The sequence below is a fragment of the Excalfactoria chinensis genome, chromosome 7 (assembly GCF_039878825.1).
Source record: "Excalfactoria chinensis isolate bCotChi1 chromosome 7, bCotChi1.hap2, whole genome shotgun sequence".
NCBI lineage: Eukaryota > Metazoa > Chordata > Aves > Galliformes > Phasianidae > Excalfactoria > Excalfactoria chinensis.
Window position 1 is genome coordinate 23,604,143 of NC_092831.1, and position 19,022 is coordinate 23,623,164.

Here is a 19,022-nt window from a genome sequence, read left to right on the forward strand (position 1 = left end):
CACACCTTTTCTCAATGGAGGCTTCCAAGGTCTGGTGCCTCCCCTTATCATATTCAGTGCACGTGTGTTCATGTGCATGCAAATTTATCATCTCCCCCACAAGGAAGTGCTCCTCTGCTTCTCTTCCTGTACGAATTCAATGTCACTGATCCCCACACAGTCAGCACAGTGCAGATGCATTAGTACAGGGAGGAGCTGAGATAAAACATTGACAAGAAATCACTTACACTACCAAGATCCTAAGCCAGCTATTATAAACAGAGAAGGGATTATTACTTATTTATTTATTCTTAAAATTGCTAAGAAGGCAAACTTAAAAAAAAAAACCACCACTGTCCAAACTGAAGTTGCAATCTGTATGACCTCTCTCCTTGGCCACAGCAGGTAAATGTCTCAGTGCAGAGACTCTGATTTCTATATTTAGTGTGTCTATTCAGCAGGTAAAGACGTGAGATCTCATTATGGGAGGCCTATGTATTTCAAGGTGACAAACTGGAAAGGCCAAATGAAAAAGAAGAGAGAAGAGAACAAGGGAATGGTATCAAAATACTTAATAATAATAAAAATATGCTCTGCTATGAGTGAGTCCACAGACTTCTTATTGCTAAGGCAGTTCTGCTGTACAGTGGTCATCCACCCCAGATAGCAGAATGGGCTGAGGTGCTAACTGGAGCTGAGCCACTTTACCAGACCTTAAGCACAGTAACTCAATTAAAGGATTCACTGGGTAAAGCAATGAAGAGAGAGCAGCAGCCAGCGAGACTTTGTCAGAATATCAAATTGTCCTCTCAGTCTCTGAAACAAGAGAGGCCAGCCTGGATGCCTCTATGGTGTGCCACAACCTATCATGGGGACATACCCAAGACAACAATAATAACCCCATCTCACACTTACATTGTGTCTGGCTGGTCAGCTCTGCAGACTTGCATGGTTTTTGGTGTGATTTTTTTTTTTCAGGGAAAAAGAAAAAAAAGAAAAAGCAAAAAACTTCTTGTTAGTGAGCCAAGTGCTGGTGTCCTGTTTTTGTGATGGTTACTCAACTGCAGTTCAAACACTGTCACCAGCACTGCCACAGACACCAGGGCTACAGTTGTTTGGCAATGCCTCGACAGCCTCGACAGCGGTAGGTGATACCCTACAAGGCACACTGCATTCCATATCCCCTTGTCAGAGAAAAAGGATTTCCCCCCCCCCCCGGTCATATCTGCGATGGTACAGCAGATCCACATGAGCAATTCGTGCATTATTTTAAAAAGCTGCCAGTAAATGAACCTCAGTGACAATTCAGCTTGCTTGGTTCTCTGATGCTCTCTAGTGCCCACCTTAGAGAGCAGTCGGCAAGGCAGACAAAGCACCTCGCATCACATTTGCTACACATGCTGTAAAAGCGAAAGATGAGTGCTCAGCCAAATCTGGCAGGTACAACCAGTCTGAGAGCAGAAGGGTAAAGGCAAAACACTGCGTGGTTCTGTGAAACAAGGGTTATTAGGACTGAAGGTGGGTTTAGCTTGTTAACATTTGTCAAAAGCTTTGAAAACGTACAGTGCTATATATAGGTTAGGAGAGACAGAAATGCCAAGCACGATTACTGGTAAACCCACAGAATGCCACACATCTCTGCTGTTTGCTCTGGGGGCTCCTCTCTCAAGTGTTCTCCATTTGCAGCTTGCACTGCCCTGAGCTGAGTTCTGATCTCAGATGCTTTTTCTCTGTAACCGAAGCCACACAAAATGTCAGCACACCTCCTTGTGCTTCCAGACAGCAGAGCACACTGGTGTGCAGAGCTCTGTGTGGCACACAATGAAGGCAAAGGAGCACAGTGACATTTAAAGCCCTGTAGATTCCCTGACCCAGAGACCTCAGAGAGGGCAGCGTCCTGCTCTCCTTCAGCCACTCTATAGTCTGAGTGGGCACGGAGAGAGAGATCTCCGTATCTCTGCATGGCAGGACAAAGAACAAACTGCATCTTTAATGGCTGCTTCCATCTTACTCGCAGATGAAATCAGAGCTATCTTGCCAAGGTGTATGTCTGTAGGAAGCGGGGGCGTTGAGAGGGGGAGAGGCCCCTCCTACCTCACTACTGGAATGGCAGGCAGGAGAAATAGGAACACTCATTCCCACGTGCCAGGCTGCTCTGCTGCTGTTGTAAAGGAATTGCGAGAATAAAAGGATAGATGGCAAAATCCTCCTCCGCTGAAAGCAACGGCAAAACTCCCACTCACTTCTACAGGACAAGGATCTCCCCCCTTTTAGCAAATTAATTATGAGCTTTAAAATCCAATTAAAAATAGGAACATCACAGAGCTGTGCCATACTGGCAATTTTCAGGTTCTAATTCCTCACAATTAATAACTGAACTTAAAACCTCGTACATGAGAGACATTCTCAGGAAGAAGCTCTGCTCTTTAAGTCACCCTTGTTCAACACAAGGATCTGTGCAGTGCTTACACAAATCCTCAGATCCACAGTGCACACCCAGAAAGAGGCCAATACCCAGCTGTGTGCCTGCAAAAAGCTCCACCACAGGGCTGGCTGAGCTTCTACGTGTCTACAAGCACACCTGGGAAGGGCAGGCAGCCAGCAATGCAGATTTTAAGCATCAGATTATGCAGGTAACACAAAGTCCCACTTGTGTATGAAAAAAATTCTAGAACTGAGCTATGGTGATGGAGCAACCCACAGAGCCCACTTCAGCAGGGGGGTTGGACTTGATGAAGCCCAGAGGTCCCTCCCAACCCCTACAGTTCCATGGTTCTATGATACTGCGCTTCTGTGTCTGCTCCCCAGGCTGAACCACAGCACCGGGAAGGAGGGCAGCAGAGACCAGCCCTAAAATGGAGTTTCAAACTGCAGAAAACACTCACATGGACACATCCTTAGCTGCATGATGATGGTGCTTTAGCAGCAGCTTGCAAATGCCTATGAGCACATAGACTACTATGCTGAAATCTACCGATCAGTCCTTAGACCATTTATATCCTTTCATCTTCCCAGAGCATGTATCTGTACCCTGAGATCGGTCTGCCTGGGGAAGAAGCTCTCTGTTCCACTTCTGTTTATGGCACATTACACAACCTCCTTCCAGAAACTACACCCAAAGCACGCTGTTACAGTCTGGCCCTCCATCCCTTTTCATTTCACCCAGCCTAGTCCAGTCTGGAAACTGGAGAACAAAGAATTTTCTAAATTTACATGAAGCATGCAATGACAAAAGGTAAAATTTAAAAAGAGTCACTGCAAAAGACCACTAGACATTGTCACCCCTCAAAGCAGGTCACTGTTCCTTTACTGACCAAGATAAACGCACAACTAAATATTAGGCACCTACAAATGACTGGAATAGGTTTCTCTTGAAAGCCAGAAGTTTATCAACTGAAAAGATGGAAGAGTGAAGCATGCAGTCCCAATATCACCACCACGGTAAACACACATCAGGTTCCCAGGCAAATGCTGTTGATAGACCTGGGATGGTTTTGCCTTGAAGACACTGTATCAGGCATTTTCCATTTTGGTGAGTTTAATCTCATGCCATTTTACATCCTGAAAACCACCTGCAATAATCAATTATTGCTCCTTTTGAAACTAAGAGAGAGACAAGGGAATGTGTGGAGCATGACACGTCAGAGAGCAGTAGGACTGAAGCTGGAAGTAAAAATCTCTCCTCTGGTTTTATGGGGCAGCTAGGAGAACAGATCCAGCTGTATCTTTGCTCTCCAGGCACAGAATGAAGACCAGCACATTTTGTCTCCCATATACTCAGACTGCATACCCTATACAACCCTAGCAACAAATATTCTGTCACAAAACAAAGTAGTGGGGATGCTTTCTCTTCTCCTCAAAATACACAGACTCCCGTCCTTGACATGTACATCCCCCAGAAACTGTTGGGGCATATTTCTTTTGTACAAAGAATAACAAATGCGTTCACTACAAACATCTCAGAGGGGTGTTTTCAAGAGAGATCAATTAGTAGAAACTTTATGTACATGGAGGTACATAGCCAAGATGGGCTGAGGAATTTGTCATGTTCACAAAACTACATGATGAAAGATGCTAGCGATATTTTATATCTTATATTTTGCACTACTTATTGCCAACCCCAAGGGTTTAAAAAGTCTGTGAGACCTGACTACCCCCAGAAATAAAGAAGAAAGCTGTAACACTTAGAGATCATTTGCCTTCTGCTTTAGAGATAACCCAAGGTCATGAGTTTAAATTTCTCTTGGCAGCCCTGCAACTAAAAACATTAGTTTTGGAAACAAAGCAAAACAAAAGCAAACTGAACAGAGAGAAGAGTTTGTTTTCTGTTCCCTGGATTTCTTTTTTGGAAGAAAACCCTACCAATTTGGGTATGTGCATAGTAAGGCAACATAGGCTGGCAGTGCTGCAAGGTGAAATCCAGTGCCTGGCTCTATTGGAAACATCCCTATTAAGGCTCAGGTTTCACCCTGTGTCTTCACACAATTATAAGTAAAGAAGCATACTATGGTTAACTGTGCCTGTTTGCTACATTCTGGCTCCCCATGAACCTCAACACCAAAGCACAGTCATGTTGGTTACAGTGTGCTTTGTAAAATAAGCAAGCCGTGAAAGCCTCACAGTCCTGCAATGATCTTCAAAAAGAGACCAACCAAAAAAGTACAGTGGAGGATCACAGTCAAAAACTCTTGCTAGGATATCCCAGTACTAAGATACAGTATGCTTTAGAGGTTTCTTCTAATAAGTGTGACTGAGTTAGCCAGAAAGGTTTAAAGAAACTGAGGAAAAGAACACATCCTGCCTGCACGTACATTTTGAAGGGCAATCAAATAGAATGTTTGTTATGCTATCCTATCAGAGCTCCTTAACATGGGATGTACACGCACACAAAAACAAACACCCCCTGAAAAATCACCATGTGTTCTACTTCTTTACATACAGTTTCAGAATTAAAAATTAAAAAAAAAACAAACAAAAAAACTTTATGAAAGAAACTCAAAATATTTCCTTCCTTTTTAAGTTACGTGATTAAAAAATACTCAAAATGAAACCAGTTCTAAAAAGCCTTAGTGTACTGAAGACAGCTTCAGCCATGCTTGCTCTAGGACTGGAGTTCCTGGAGAACCAGACAAACTGCAAATTACAGTTGGGAGAAGAATTAAACACATGATTTCTCGCTTGGATTTCTCCCATAAGGATGCTTTGAGAGCCTGAGTTGTATAAAGGAATGTGTGAAGAACCAAGCAGTCCCACTGGCTTTTTAAGAGAGCGTTTTAATAACTTTCCTTGCCACCCTTTCTGAGAAATCCTTTTGGGACCTGCTGTTCCTGGGCTGGCGGCTGGGAACACACCATCACACCACATCCCAGTAGTGTCACTGGTGGGACAGCCCTGTGCCAGGATTGCTGTCCACACAGAAAGAGGTTGCTCAGGAGCACCAGTAGCTGGGGGGGAGGGCAATGAGAAAGCAGCCCCCCAAGTTGCCTTGTGGTGAAATGCCAGGCAGCCATTTGTATTTGCTTTACAGTTTATTACAAAATCTGCCACAGCACAATGGGAAGCCTAATGTGGAACATCACATTAACAATATTTTATATTTATGTAGCACTCTTCATCTGTAAGTGTCCCTGAGAGCTTTACAAGCTACATACGTGGCATACCAATGAAGCTGAGCCGTAATTCTTCTAATTAGCAGAATATCAGTACACATCACATGACACAACAGAAAATGTGACTGGTCACACCTCTCTTCATATGGAAAGTGCTATGTGATATTTAACAGGAGTGCATTGCAGAAGGAAATTCAGATTTAAGGAGTCTGGAAAAAAATGAAATCTCCCAAGCAAATAATAGGTCTCCTTTACATCTGCATCCGTCCTCCCTCTATGCACGTGCACACTCCTCAGGACGCAGAGGAAGAGTATTCCAAGATCTGCTGCTTGTCAAATGTCTCTACTTTCACACTAAATTCAGCAGGTTCCACCACAAGTCTCCAGCGTGCTTTGCTGGGGACTTCTCAGAAAAGCTACAGAGTGGCTGCAGTTCAGCACACAACAACAGCATCCTTTTTAAGATCAGAAGGTTCATGCCTTCAGCAAAAAGGAAGAGCAGGCCATTTAACACACGCATCCTCTGGAAGTCAATGCCACCATTTAAGTGTACATACACATGACCCATCAACCAGTAAACCTAATTATAAAAATCAATTTCAGATACTTTCCTGAGCCTTTCATTCCTCAATATACTCCTAATTGATTTCTGTTGGAAAAATAGCAAGCGTAATTATTATTTTTATTATGACAAAGGAAGGCAAGGCGGGCCATGGTCAGTATTTTAAGTGGCTCGCCAGTGCTTTCTACCCAAAAAGAGGAAAAAGGGGGGGAAAAAAGCATTTTATTCAGTTTTGCCACCTGCTGGAAAGATGGAAAAGCCTTTGAAAGGGTGACAAAGCACAAGAGAAAAGCTGGCAGCAGACAGCGCAGGGCTGGAGAGGAATGTGACAGAATTGTGAAAAACACAATGTGAGAAGGTTGTACCTATTTATAGGCAAGCAGGGATGATCAAGTGTAAAAGAAGTACATTTCCGTGAATGATGAACAGCTCCTTTCATCCAAAAAGGTCAGAAGTGCCCTTATAGAGGGATGGCTCTAATCATGACTATATTGGAGATGGGGGGGGAAAGAGGTTAAGAGCCAGATCCAATGTCCAATCAGTCTTTCCATGAACCTCAAAGCTCCAGATTAGTCCCCAGGGCCCTTGTCAAAGCTCCTCTACCAAGCCAGCTGCAGAGGATGTGAAAATAAATGATTTTTTTCAGCCTTATTTCTTGCAGACACACAAGCACATAACACACATCCACAAAGCCTACTTGTCTAGCTGAAATGCAGAGGAAAGCAACGCATGCAGCAACACTCAAAGAGATGGCAGTACTCCATTTTCTATCTCACTCACGAGGCCACCTGTAACAAACCCCACTGAAGCACATGCCCCACACCAGGCGTGGGATGGCTGATCCTCCCTGGGCCTATTCAAACTCCCACTGAGCAACAAAGCCCCAAAACACCACCGCCGTTCCAAATCCCTGCAGCTCCAGCCTGGGCGCACACCGGCCTGCTGCCCACTAATTGCCAGCCTGAGGGGCGGCAGCTGGGTGGCACGGCCAGCAGCGGCCAGCAGCACCCAGCAGCATGGCTTCCCAATTAGCCCTCCAGAAGGAGTGAGAAGGGGTGAGGAAAATTAAAATGTTTTGAAAAAAAGGATGGATGGAGTTGCTTGGCAACACGAGGGCAGAGCAGCTGTGCAGCAGGGCTGGTAACCAGCCGGGCTGACAGCACCCTGTGCTTTGTGTGAGCCGGAGTATGGTGCATCCCCTACTTTCCTCCTGCTTGGCCCCAGCAGCAAGGCATCGCTGCCTGCCCTAATTACACATTCAGTGCTGCTTCAGGCTGCCATTGCTTCGGTCCCCAAGAGATGCAGTAAGAACTTAAAAAAAAAAAAAAAAAAAAAAAAAAAAAAAAATCTTGGCTGAGGGCTTTTGGTTTCAAATTCAGCACAGCTCTGTGAGCTCAGAGATGCAAGGCAAGGCAGCAGGAGCAGGAGATGAAAAAGGAGACAAAAATCAGCAGTTCACCAGGTCAGATTCATCCAGAACTCCACAACAGACTTTCCTCCCTTTGTTTTTTTTTTTTTAGTAAATTATACTGGGGGGTGAACCATGGTGAGAGCCCTTCACAAGATGTGCTGCATGTGCATTCAGTGCAGAGCAGGCAGCAAAGATCAGCTCCTAGGACACTTGCACATTAGTCCCAGAGCTTCTGGGAAATGCCATGCAAAAAACAAAGGTAAACACAAAAGATGCTTATCAGTGACTAGAACTGACAAAAACAAAACCAACTAAACAAGTGAAGAGACACCCGCTTTCCCAACTATTAATGTTTTACATTTGTTTTGCTACACATTTTTGCTAATGAATGTCATTTCACTTATTCAAACCATTTCAGTGTTGATGGTTCTATTTACATGTCACTTCCTTTTCTGCCCTTTGCCACTGAAAAAAATCAGAGAAAGATGACAGAAAGAAAGTGATGCAGAGTAGCAGAAACAGCACGAGAATAAAACACGAGGGAAAATACTACCCATTCCTCTCTGGTTCTCCATCTTGCCAAGAACAAAAGGAAGAAAGGAACAAGACCAGCATGCTTTCATTCAATCAAATATTGGATTTGACTTGGGGGGAGGGGGGGTACACAAATGTTTCCCTTTCCTCAGCTCTAAGGGATACGCAAGCACATGGCTGGAAGTCACCCAGGTCATCTGTGCCGCCATAGGAGCACAAATGAAGAACAGCACAGATGTACAACAAAACCCCACTGCTGGGTGACACTGCATCTTCGCAGAGAAATCTTAAAAGACATCTATGTCTTCTGTACAAAACAATCTTCCTAACACACATCCAATGGCAAACAAAGCACCCGAAAAGAAACCACCTTTGTGGTTCTCTGGGTTTTGCAAAGAACTGACAATAAAATGCAAGTCATTTTATGACAGATCACAGCTTAATCCACTCAAGTTATTTTCAACCAGATATTCAGAGACAGAAGTCTTCTACTCAAAGGCTATTCTTTCCAATCACACAGGCCAAGTTTTAGTTCTCCTTGTTACACAGAGGAAAACTCTTTTCTCCCCGCCCATCCCCAGCACACATGCCATATTTTACTAAATATATATATATATATATATTATTTGCCCTCCACCTCCTAAAGTAACTAACAACAACCACATTGGAAAATTACCAGATGTGAAAAATTTCAGATCAAGAAAAAGCTTAGCTAAGTTGCAGGTGACCAACAAGAAAGCATCCAAATGGAAGTTCATGGAGAATTAACCATAGTGCAGTTCCAGATTGAACAAAAGCATATGCAGGTACAAATGCCTCTATTTTTATGACATTCATTTCCAAGAGCTAATAGGTGCTTCTAGTGCTCTAATGGTCACTTAAGGTCGTCATAAAAAACTAGAATGATATTGCAAAATTGTCCAACTAATCTATTAAGTTCTCTCCAGTTCAAGCGTATTGGAGCCCAGAGATCTGCAGGTAAAGAAAGTCCTGTGCAGTATTTTGTCCTCCCCTGTCCAAAAGGGCTACACAGGTCTTTAAAACTCCCCAACTCAAAGTTCTTGTTTCATATTTATTTCAGCCTACAGCTGTACGCTACCATTTCCTGCTTGACGTTTGGTAAGCAACTGGCTTTTGACAGTGATGTTAGACAAAAGTGTTCTGAAGACACAGGCACACTTTCTCCTAAAATCCAGCAAAACTGGACAATTTAACACATGAAATCTGCCCTTCAGTCTGCATCGTATGCTTGCCCTTCACCTACCTTCAAATACATTTTTCAGGCTACACCATGTGTGCCATCTGCTCCTCTGAGGTGGTACTCTGTGAGCCACATCCTCCATCTTCTTTGCTAGGTGACTCCAAGGGGTTCAAGGATGGATGGATGTGAGGAATACACCAGGTGACAAATGAGCAGTGGCTCAGAGACACCTGCACTACCCCTCCCACTGCTGCTGCATCCTTTTCTAGGTTTCCCTTGTACCAAAAATCGTCTCATACAGCAAACAAACAATAGCTATTTCTATTTTCAAGCCCCATTATTACAACTGTCTCCCTACCTGTGCTACTGAATTGGCAAATGATGGAGCAGAAACACAGGACTGGGGATTATGGTACCAGCAACCAAGCAATGGCGAACAGCATGGGTGCGTTAAATGCCGAGGGCTGCTTTTGGCAGGGCCTCTCCTGCCGTCTGTGTCACTCACAAAGCACATTGTCTCAGCCTGAGCTCTCACTGCAATAACAAAATGAAGCTCTGGACCAGCACACTGAAATCATAAGACTTCCCTCTAATCTTGCCAAATGGTTAAATGGCTTCAAAAAGAAAAAGTTTTTAAAGAGCTCATGATCAGGTTTGGCTTCTTTTAATCAGCTTTAATTAGATTAAATTTAAAAAGAGAACAGAACTAACAAAACACATCTTTCCAATTTGGCAATGCAACTATGCCTCCAAACAAACCAAGGCATGAATGAAGGGGTCCTCACACACCCCTCCTGCCTCGGTTTCCAGCAGCACATTCATCCACTGCTTCAGCCACTGCCATGGGAGCTTCCTCCGTGTCCCTTTGCCATATCCCAGCCCCACATGCAGAGCCGTGGATCTGTGGCAAAGCTGTGGATCTCTTGCTACACAACAAAAAATTCCTGGGCCCTGGCTTTTACTCCTCCTGTTCTAGATATCCTGTTCTCCCAACTGCTTGTCCCTTACTCATTATTCAGAATCTCTCATCTTGCAGAACTAGTGCTTTGCGTGGCCATTTGTATTTTCTTTCTCATCTTTGTCTCTCTGTTCACCACTGCCACCTCATTAGCACAACACAGCACTGCAGCTTCCATCTATGGGTTAACACTGACACATAGGGTCTTCATTTTCTCTATTATGCTTTCACTTCAAATTAATCCTCTTCATTTATCATCCAGCCTTCCCACCTCAATTCTTTCTTTTGCAGTCATGCCCAAATTCTCATCACTTCCACTTCTAGCCCCAGCAATTTTGGAAAACTTTGTCATTTTAAACCCCATCTCAAAATCCTTGCTTTCTTTAATGCTCTAATTCTCTCGTGCACCTCTTGTCTTTTTCCTTCAAACACAGTAATGTGTTTTCCTGCAGGGTGGATTTATTTGTTTTGCTTACTCTCACCCAGCACTTTGGATCAAAGAACTGCATAATTTAAAATAAGATGTCATGACAACGTGAAGCAAACTTCATATAAATAAGAGCTATCTTAAGACAGCACATAGACTCCTACTACCCATTTACATGGGCATCCCCTGCTTGTTTGAGGCTTTAGAAACATAAGTAAAGATGTGAAGTGGTAAACTCACGTTGATTAGAGTTGATTTGAGGTCGTACCAGATAGCCTGAATAATATGTGTAAACTAAAAAAACCAAAACTCAAAACCTGATCCTCACAACATGCAAACCCCAGCAAAATGCTCCAGGGGTCACTTTTTATCATTACCACAATCTTCAGGATTTCCTGGTTAGATTACACACCATGTTTTATCTCTGGCCATAAAGCATCCATGTCACCTCATACCTTCCCATGTACACTGCGGCAAGGAAGGCTGATGTGAGCTGTTTGGTCAGGAGATAGAAATCTCTTCCACAGGTCTTTGATCCCAGGGAATCAGTGACTTCCTCATGACTAATCTTTCCATAGGTCACAGGCCAGCTCGCCCTTAAACATATTTGCATCCAGATACTCACCAGCAATATCCTGTTTTCTAATTTAGGAAGAACTGATGACTATACATTTTCTTTGGCTCATGCTAATTCCTCTCCCCTCTGTTCTCCATTACGTTGGCAATTCATCTCCATGCCTGTCTGAAGGCTGGACTAGAATTCCTGTCTCTTAAAGGAGACACTGATGTCTGCTCTGTGAATAAGTGTGAGAGAATGTGTTAGAGCTGGGTTACAGTGCCAGTCTCAGTGGCTCCTTTGCTAGGTTTTATTTTTACTTCATCCCCACTCTGGCAGCACAGCATTTCCATTTGTACAGCTCACCTTCCATAGCCACCGCTTCACCCCAGCATGGCTTCTTTGCTGCCCTCTGACAGACAGACAGTCAGTCCTGACACTGTTCCTAGCTCCTTTACACATCCTTCACTTTAGGTGCTCTAGCTTTCTTCACATACAATCAAAAGTTTTAATTTCCCATCCCACCCAGACAATGTTTCCCCTTCTAGATTAAATTTTCTCCCAGAACGATAATTGTTTCTCCCTCTCCAAAGGTCACTGAGGAGTTGTTTTCATAACCATTTCAACCATCAATGGGCCTTACAGAGCTGTCCTAATTTTTGAATGGATGAGATGCAGGAGAAAACTAGGGAAGCTTGCACAGCACCACAAGCAGTGTGGGATCTGACTGTCTCGGCTCCCCAGTGAAGGAATGCCGCAAAAGCTAGGTTCCAACCCAGCAAGCTGCTATCAGTCTGCACTGCCTCCAGCCCTGTCTGGCTCATCCTGCTGTGAGGAAGGCCAGCCTGCCTCTGTCTGGTCAGCGTTACATAGGACCGAAAGGAATGCAACCTCCTTCCGCTGCCTTCTGCCCTGCAGCTCCCCAGCCTGTGGCTTTCTTGTTTTCATGCATGGCAGTAAATCCCTTTGATCCAGCAAGTGGACACTGCACATGCAAGTTAGGTGACCAGCCTGCATCTGCCTTCCTGCCCCACACTGAGAGCTCTTAGTCTGTCGGGGCACTCATGCCCACTTGCACAGAGCCCATGCTGGCAGACTGTTCCCTCCTGACATACTAACAAGCTACCAGCCAAAGGAAAATAACTTGCAATCATTTCAGACCCCCCGGCTCAGTCGCTGACTAAGCCTAGTGGCTACCAGCTATTGGCACTGCTGGGTGCATTCAAAACTCACAGAACACACAGCTCGCCACAATTCCAAGCTGGCTGCAAAACAACAAAGCACTGATGGAGAATAGGGCTGCTTGTCCCCAGCGCTGAAGGCACTCATGGGAAAGGAGGCAGCCCTGCCATTTACTGTGGCAGGGGACTGCCACAGATAGTCCCCTCTGTCCCTCTCTTCTACAGGAAGTTCCAGAGCTCCCTGTGGGGTTATCCTACTGCAGAGGTCAGAGAAAAAAGAAGTAATGTCTTGACTATACCCCTTCTGATCACTGCTAGTGATTTCAAAAGAACAGAGCACTGAAACAGGACAAAGGGGCCAAAATGAGTTTGTGCTTGGACCCAAGTAAGCTAGTTACAAAGTCCTATTACAGGCCTCCCCAACATTCACTCAGATTGCTCCCAAGATCCTCAGATACTACTTTAAACTTTCCTCTGTGTGCAGTGGGAGTCAGGTTCCTAGCAGCTCCCAGCTCCTGCAGCAGAGAGTTTAACAATGAGGATGTATCAAGTCCATGCCGCAAAATAAAACCATGTTTTCTACACAGCTGTGGACAGCTGGAATGTAATTGGGTATAGGATGCTTATTTGGCTGCAGAGAGTGATGGAAGCTGTATCCACACAGCTGCAGTGACTTCATGCCAATACAGGTCTCCCCCATCAGCTAGCAAAGGGACTTGACCTTCTTACCACACTGAGTACTGCTGTGGATGGATGGATGTGCATATGGCACTGTGTGCAGTTGAAGGCTATTCCATGAAGGTAACAGGGTGCCAGTGAGACATGTTTCTTATTGTGCACTAACTGTAAAGCACAAGATTTGACTGCTGATATTACCTACGAGAAGGATACAAAATTCAACCAGACCTAAGGATGGGTACAAAAGCATGCAAAATCTTGCAAGATTTTGACTTCAAAGGGAGGAGGTCTTGAAAGAGTAGCTAGCAGTTTTCCTAGGATTCTTTGTCCCCATTGCCACCTGCTGGGTGATAAGAACATAGAAATTTCACAAGTTTATCCCTCCTAGGTGAATATGTCACATCCTTGGCTAACTTCAGGAGCAGCCATGTAAGACTATCACTTGCAGCTTGAAGAGGAACGCAGGGGCCACATCTGAAGGGACAAGGCAATCTGCCAACTTGCAATCTGCCCAGACGCATGCCTGGAGGGAGCCCCTTGGCACACAGGGAGGCCTCCTCTGGGACATCCACCAGGGCAGCCATGGTGGAGCCTGTATCCCTATGGTTACCCTCACAGCTGCACTGGCAGTACAAGGATCCTCCTGACTGTACCATGGCAGGTCTTAAAATGAAAGCACTATTTTCACTGGCTTTGAAATCATGGAATTGCAAGGGAGGTCACTCCTGGTAAGGTGGCTATCCACAGGAAAAGCGCCAGAAAGCTCATATTAAAAGATCAAAAACAATGCCTCATGTCTTAATATGATTTATACTTCAGACCATGTAACTTTTACAGCGCTGCCTAGTACATGATGGATGCAGCTCTCTTAACAGCCCACACATTTGTTTGATTTACTGCACCGGTCCAACATGTTATTTTCTACCTTGCAAGAACCATCTCGCTTCTAGGAACCTGCGTGCATGATAAGATCATGAATTAAATGTGCAGTTATTGTAAGAGACCACACATTTTACAGTAAAACTGAAAAAACTGATTACAGCAATCCCTCTGGAAACAAGAATAATCATATGATAAGATAGTGCTAATGGGAATTTATCATCTCACATGTGAGGCTTAGAACAAAGCAGCAATGCTAGCAAACTGCACGGCTATTACTGCCAATGAATGCCAGCCGAAAAGCTACTGGGGACTGTGAACAAACGACAGGAGAGGAGGGATGCTGAACAGCTAAACTGAAGCCAATTTGGTATGCTTCAAGACTCTTTCACAGTAAAGCTTACATGCATCATTAATCAATACTATCCAAAATAACTGCCCAGTACCTTTCCATACATCCTATTCCCTCTCTGTCTAAGCTACTCCATCCAAACTCCATGCAATTCTCCCATTTATTCTCACTGTATTTCATCACTAGCATAGCCCAAAATAGAGAGATCTCAAGGGTACGGAATCTGTGTACACACATCTGCATCTACACACAAGCTTCCTCTCACAGAAACATTCCTATATCCTACTGTATATCTCAGAACTGAAATATGATTTTTCCTTTCTCCTACACAAAAGGCAGCAAAAACCTACTCACAGTATTTTCTATTTGAAGCAATTAACACTTGACTAAAATTAACGTTTTTAAAGCTGTCTTGGGGAACTGAGCTCAGAAAACCCAAATTGGCATGCCCACAGTTCTACAACAGATGATACATCTTCCATCCTTTCAGTATCCTAAAATTACTCTCCATCAAGTCCCACAAAACACACAAAAACTCGATATGCTGATGGTAGACAGCAAATTCCTCCATTCTGTTGAAAAGATTATATACTTGCTGTCCTGCCATATTTTTCCATTGCTTTCCATTGCCCTGCTTCATAGATAGAGGCTTGGACTTTTTAGAAGAGATTTTTTTCTCTTCTCTAAGTGAAAATAAAAGGAGATGGTTACAGTTAGGTGGCAGGAGGACAAGATGAGAGAAGCATCCTACACAAGTACCTGTATGAGTCCTCTGGTGAGCCTTTAAGTGGGAGCTCTTTGTATAAACCTTCCGGCACCCATTAAACTGACAGCGGTGAACCCTCTTCTTGTTTTCTGGAGATGCTTCCAGTCCTGTTCCTCCTTGTTCACTGTCACTTTGTCCGCTCTTTATTGTCCCAGCGGTTGCTGCTGCTACACTCACTTTCATGGAGCTGAGGGAAGATTTCTTGGCCACCAATTTCAAAGTGACCGTGCCATCCACCGCCGAGAGAGTCTGTGAGGTTTTTACAAGGTGGCGGCTGAGCTCCGGAGAGGAAGGGGGTGTTAATGAGGTTACTGCATTGAGTTGGGCCTGGTTGACGGCCGTGTAGCTTTCTGTGGAAGAGCTGGTGGACTGCAAGCTGAGGCACGTCTCAGACAGCAGCTTGTCCCGTGAGAGGATAATGTCCATGTTGGTGCTTTTGTCGCACATACTCGTCTCCACCGGCAAAAGGATGGGGTCCAGCCGTCGGATACTGTCCTCTGCATCCGGAGCTGAGGAGGCATGAAGGAAGCAGTCCAAGTCCTCACCAAAACTCTCAGAGATCTTCCGTGGCTCAGTCTGAAGGTATCGCTCCAACTCAAGGCATGTCTGCAGGAGGGGAATGAAGGGAAAGATTTCACTATTAGGGAGAGATCACAGCAGAGCTCCCACCGAGGGCAGGAGAACAGCATGGTCTAGAGCCATCTAGAGACAGCACTCATGTGCAGCAGCCCCTTCTTAAAAGACGGTTGCTTTGTGGGAAGCATGGGGATTTGGCACTCGTTTGAAGCTTCTCAGACACAGGGTAAGGGAATATCTGTGTGTGGTAGAGGATATTATGGTAACATAGACAATAACAGCTGAAAAGCATCCACCAAATTTTCATGCAAATGTGCACACTGCTGCATTTCAAATGTAATATGGCAAACAATCACCTCTACGTGCAACAATCAAATCTCCCAATCTCCTGGCACATACAGAAAGTCACCTCTCCAACTAATTCCTTCCTCTTCCTTCATACACATTACGTTTCACTCCAAACCTAACTCTGCATTGTAGGCTGAGGCCCAATCTTCTCTCAAAATGACATAAATCTGAAGTATATCATTTTAAGATACGAGGAGACAAAGAACATCTCCCAGTAACAGCATAGCTTGTTTGAAGGGGCTGAGAGAAGATGAAGGTGTGACAAGAGGAACCTAGTGCCTCTTTTAGGTCTCTTAGCTTTTGTCTCATCTGAACAAGTAGAGCTCCTGTTCACAGAACACCACACTTGCACACAAGCACACGCACACAGCATCTTGAAAAGTAGGTGAAGATGCAGGCAGAGATGCTGCCTCATAAAAATGTGTTTCTAAATCTCTGTAGCAGTGATTATAGCAGGAAGATGGGGCGAGCCTACTACTTGCACGTACCTTGTATGAGCTACCCTAAGCTAGCACTAGCAGCAATAAAGCCTCCAGGCACCACCATGCTGCCCAATGTTCTCCAGAACCAACATTATAGACTTTTATTATTTATAGAAAGCCATTATCTGTAGTTTTGGGAGCTTTTAATGGAGTTTATTAGTGTTGTTTTTCATTTCTTGCTGCCTGAAAGGACAGTTGGTTTAATACCTTCACTGCAATTTTACAAGACTTAAAAAACATACATACTAACAGAGATTTTTTTTGGAACTTTTAAAAACAACTCCCAAGGGAACACTTTAAAGATATAAAGTAAGGGATTTTTAGGCAAAAATATTCAGTGCAGCCTAATGGAGCTAATGGTCCAACTACATCTCAACCCAGAAGCCCAACATCTGATCAAGAAACAAAAGCTTTGTACCACCAGAGATGAGACAGAGACTCCTGTCTTTTGAGTATAAACCTCAATAGGAGCACAAAAAGGCTCCATTCACAGCTTTTTAGGAGCTACCATCTGACTTAGGATTATTACTTTCAGTGTAGCCTGAAACCAACACTACTGTTTGCAGATACAATTCAGTGGGATGAATTCCAGAGTTTCTGAATTCAAAAAAAAGATTCTGTCAGACTGTTATTTATTTGATCACTTAATAACACCCAACCATAGATCCGAGCTGTAGAGACTTGGCGAAAAAACAATAACAACATAAAAAGGGCAATATACTCAAATGAGAAGTGCTATACTTCAGTGGAGTCACATGAGAATGTGTATGCAGTGTGCCTGGACTTACTAGTCAGCAGTCTTGCTTTAAGCAAACCACCAAACAATCAAGTTGCTCAGACTTAGCAGGGGGCCTTGCTTCTTTATCTACCATAAATGGGATCTCTGAAGAACTGCTTTTGCCAAATCACTGGAAGATGAAGTTGGTAAGTTCTTGGGCTGCTGACACTCAGCAGAGGTTCAACCAATGTTGAACCTTACAGAAGTACCTGGGAACTGGCACCTGCAAGCTGCAGCCCACAGCTTGGGCACTTTGCTGCCTTCTGCTCTGGGTTAACACTAAACTGCTGCACTGCCCCAGGAAACCAAGAGGCTGCAACAACCACCTATCCTCTTTTCTTCCAGCAGTGATTTCCAACAGACAACAGCTGACAAAAACTGAAGCGAGATCATCAGAAGCCTGCTGCTCCACCTCCTAAACAGAATGAGGCTGAGGAACAATGATGTGGACACTAACTCAGTGCAAGCTCAACATTCCGGACCTGGAGGATTCCCCTCGGGGACTGCCAGCTCATTTCTCCAACAGCCTTACTCCAAGCATCACGAGAAAGCATTCATTTGTGCTCTCTGTTCTCCCTACTGCTCCTTCAGCTGGATTTTTGGATCGGTTCCTATTTCCTGCTGCAACAATGTGACTTGGCCCTGTACATCCGCTAGGCTGCCCCTGAGGCTACCCCACTTCCTGAGCACAGCAGAAAGTTGGAAATGATGGGAATCAGCAATAAGCTTTACAGCAAAGTGTCACAGCTTCTGGTTTTGCTGCAACCTCAACTTGCTGGCTTGTATGGCAGCAGAACTTTTCACCTTGAAACCCACCTCAGCTCGGGGCCAAGGACTTCTCCTGAGGGACAGAGGACAAGGTTTTCAGCTTTCACTCAGGAGTCCCCTGTTCTGAAGGTCCATCTGAATTGGTTCCTGGAGAAGCAGCAGAAAGCACCCATGCTGTCCCTGTGGCACCAGCACCTAGTAACCCTGCTCACTCTTCTCCCACAGGAAAGCAGACACCTTGGTTCCAGCAATGAGGGAAGCAATGCTGGGGCCGCTCACAGTAACAAATGAGATAGCTCTCATGGACATAAAAAGCCTGTGTGCTGCTTCACATGCAGCTGTGGGACTGGAGAATGGCTGTAGCTGGGGATCTGGCCTATCCCTAGATGAATTAAGGGTTTGGGGGCAGTTTTCCAAGCAAACCCCACAGTTCTTCAGAACCGATGCTACACACCAAACAAAAGAGGTGATGTTTTTTACCCCTCCACATCATGTAATTTGGGCTTTCTGTCTCACTTAGCCTTCATCCAATGGGGCAGAAATGGATCTGGGGGGCTAATAAATAGAAGGCCTCCAGAGTAGAGTGTAAACATAATCAGAAATTAGGGATAGAAGTAGGGAAAAAAAGAAAGGCTGGGACTCAAAGCCATTAAATGTGACAACAGTGGCAGGAGATTTCAATTGCCAGGACCAGAAAGCTGCATGTTGGTTTTGGGGGCCCATGGATGCAAGCAGGAGGCGCTGCTCCTTTAAGGCACCACTAGCCCAGAGATAACAATGGTAGGCCTGACAGTTTTTCCAGCTTAACCATTAATTTTCCATAAAGAGCTGTTTCTCAATGAGCCCTTTTCAGGCAAAGCCTGATGCTTCAGAAACCTGTAATTATTCCTGGCTCCCCCCTCCCACAGCCATTGCACCTGTGCCATTTCAAGACACCAGCTGGTCATGCCTTGCCTTCTGCCTCAGAAATCCAAAAC

The 19,022-nt window shown here is 44.6% G+C and overlaps 1 protein-coding gene across 2 annotated transcripts in view; it reads right to left on the minus strand.

The window, feature by feature from the left end:
• KLF7 (KLF transcription factor 7) overlaps nucleotides 1–19,022 on the minus strand; it is a 59,826-nt gene that overhangs the window by 15,038 nt on the left and 25,766 nt on the right. For both annotated transcript variants that reach the window (XR_011904354.1, XM_072342190.1), the window contains exon 2: nucleotides 15,087–15,699. Coding sequence is in view for 1 of the 2 variants with exons in the window: in XM_072342190.1 (XP_072198291.1) it covers nucleotides 15,087–15,699 (613 nt within the window). In the remaining variant the exon portion in view is untranslated. The remainder of the gene's footprint in view (nucleotides 1–15,086; nucleotides 15,700–19,022) is intronic.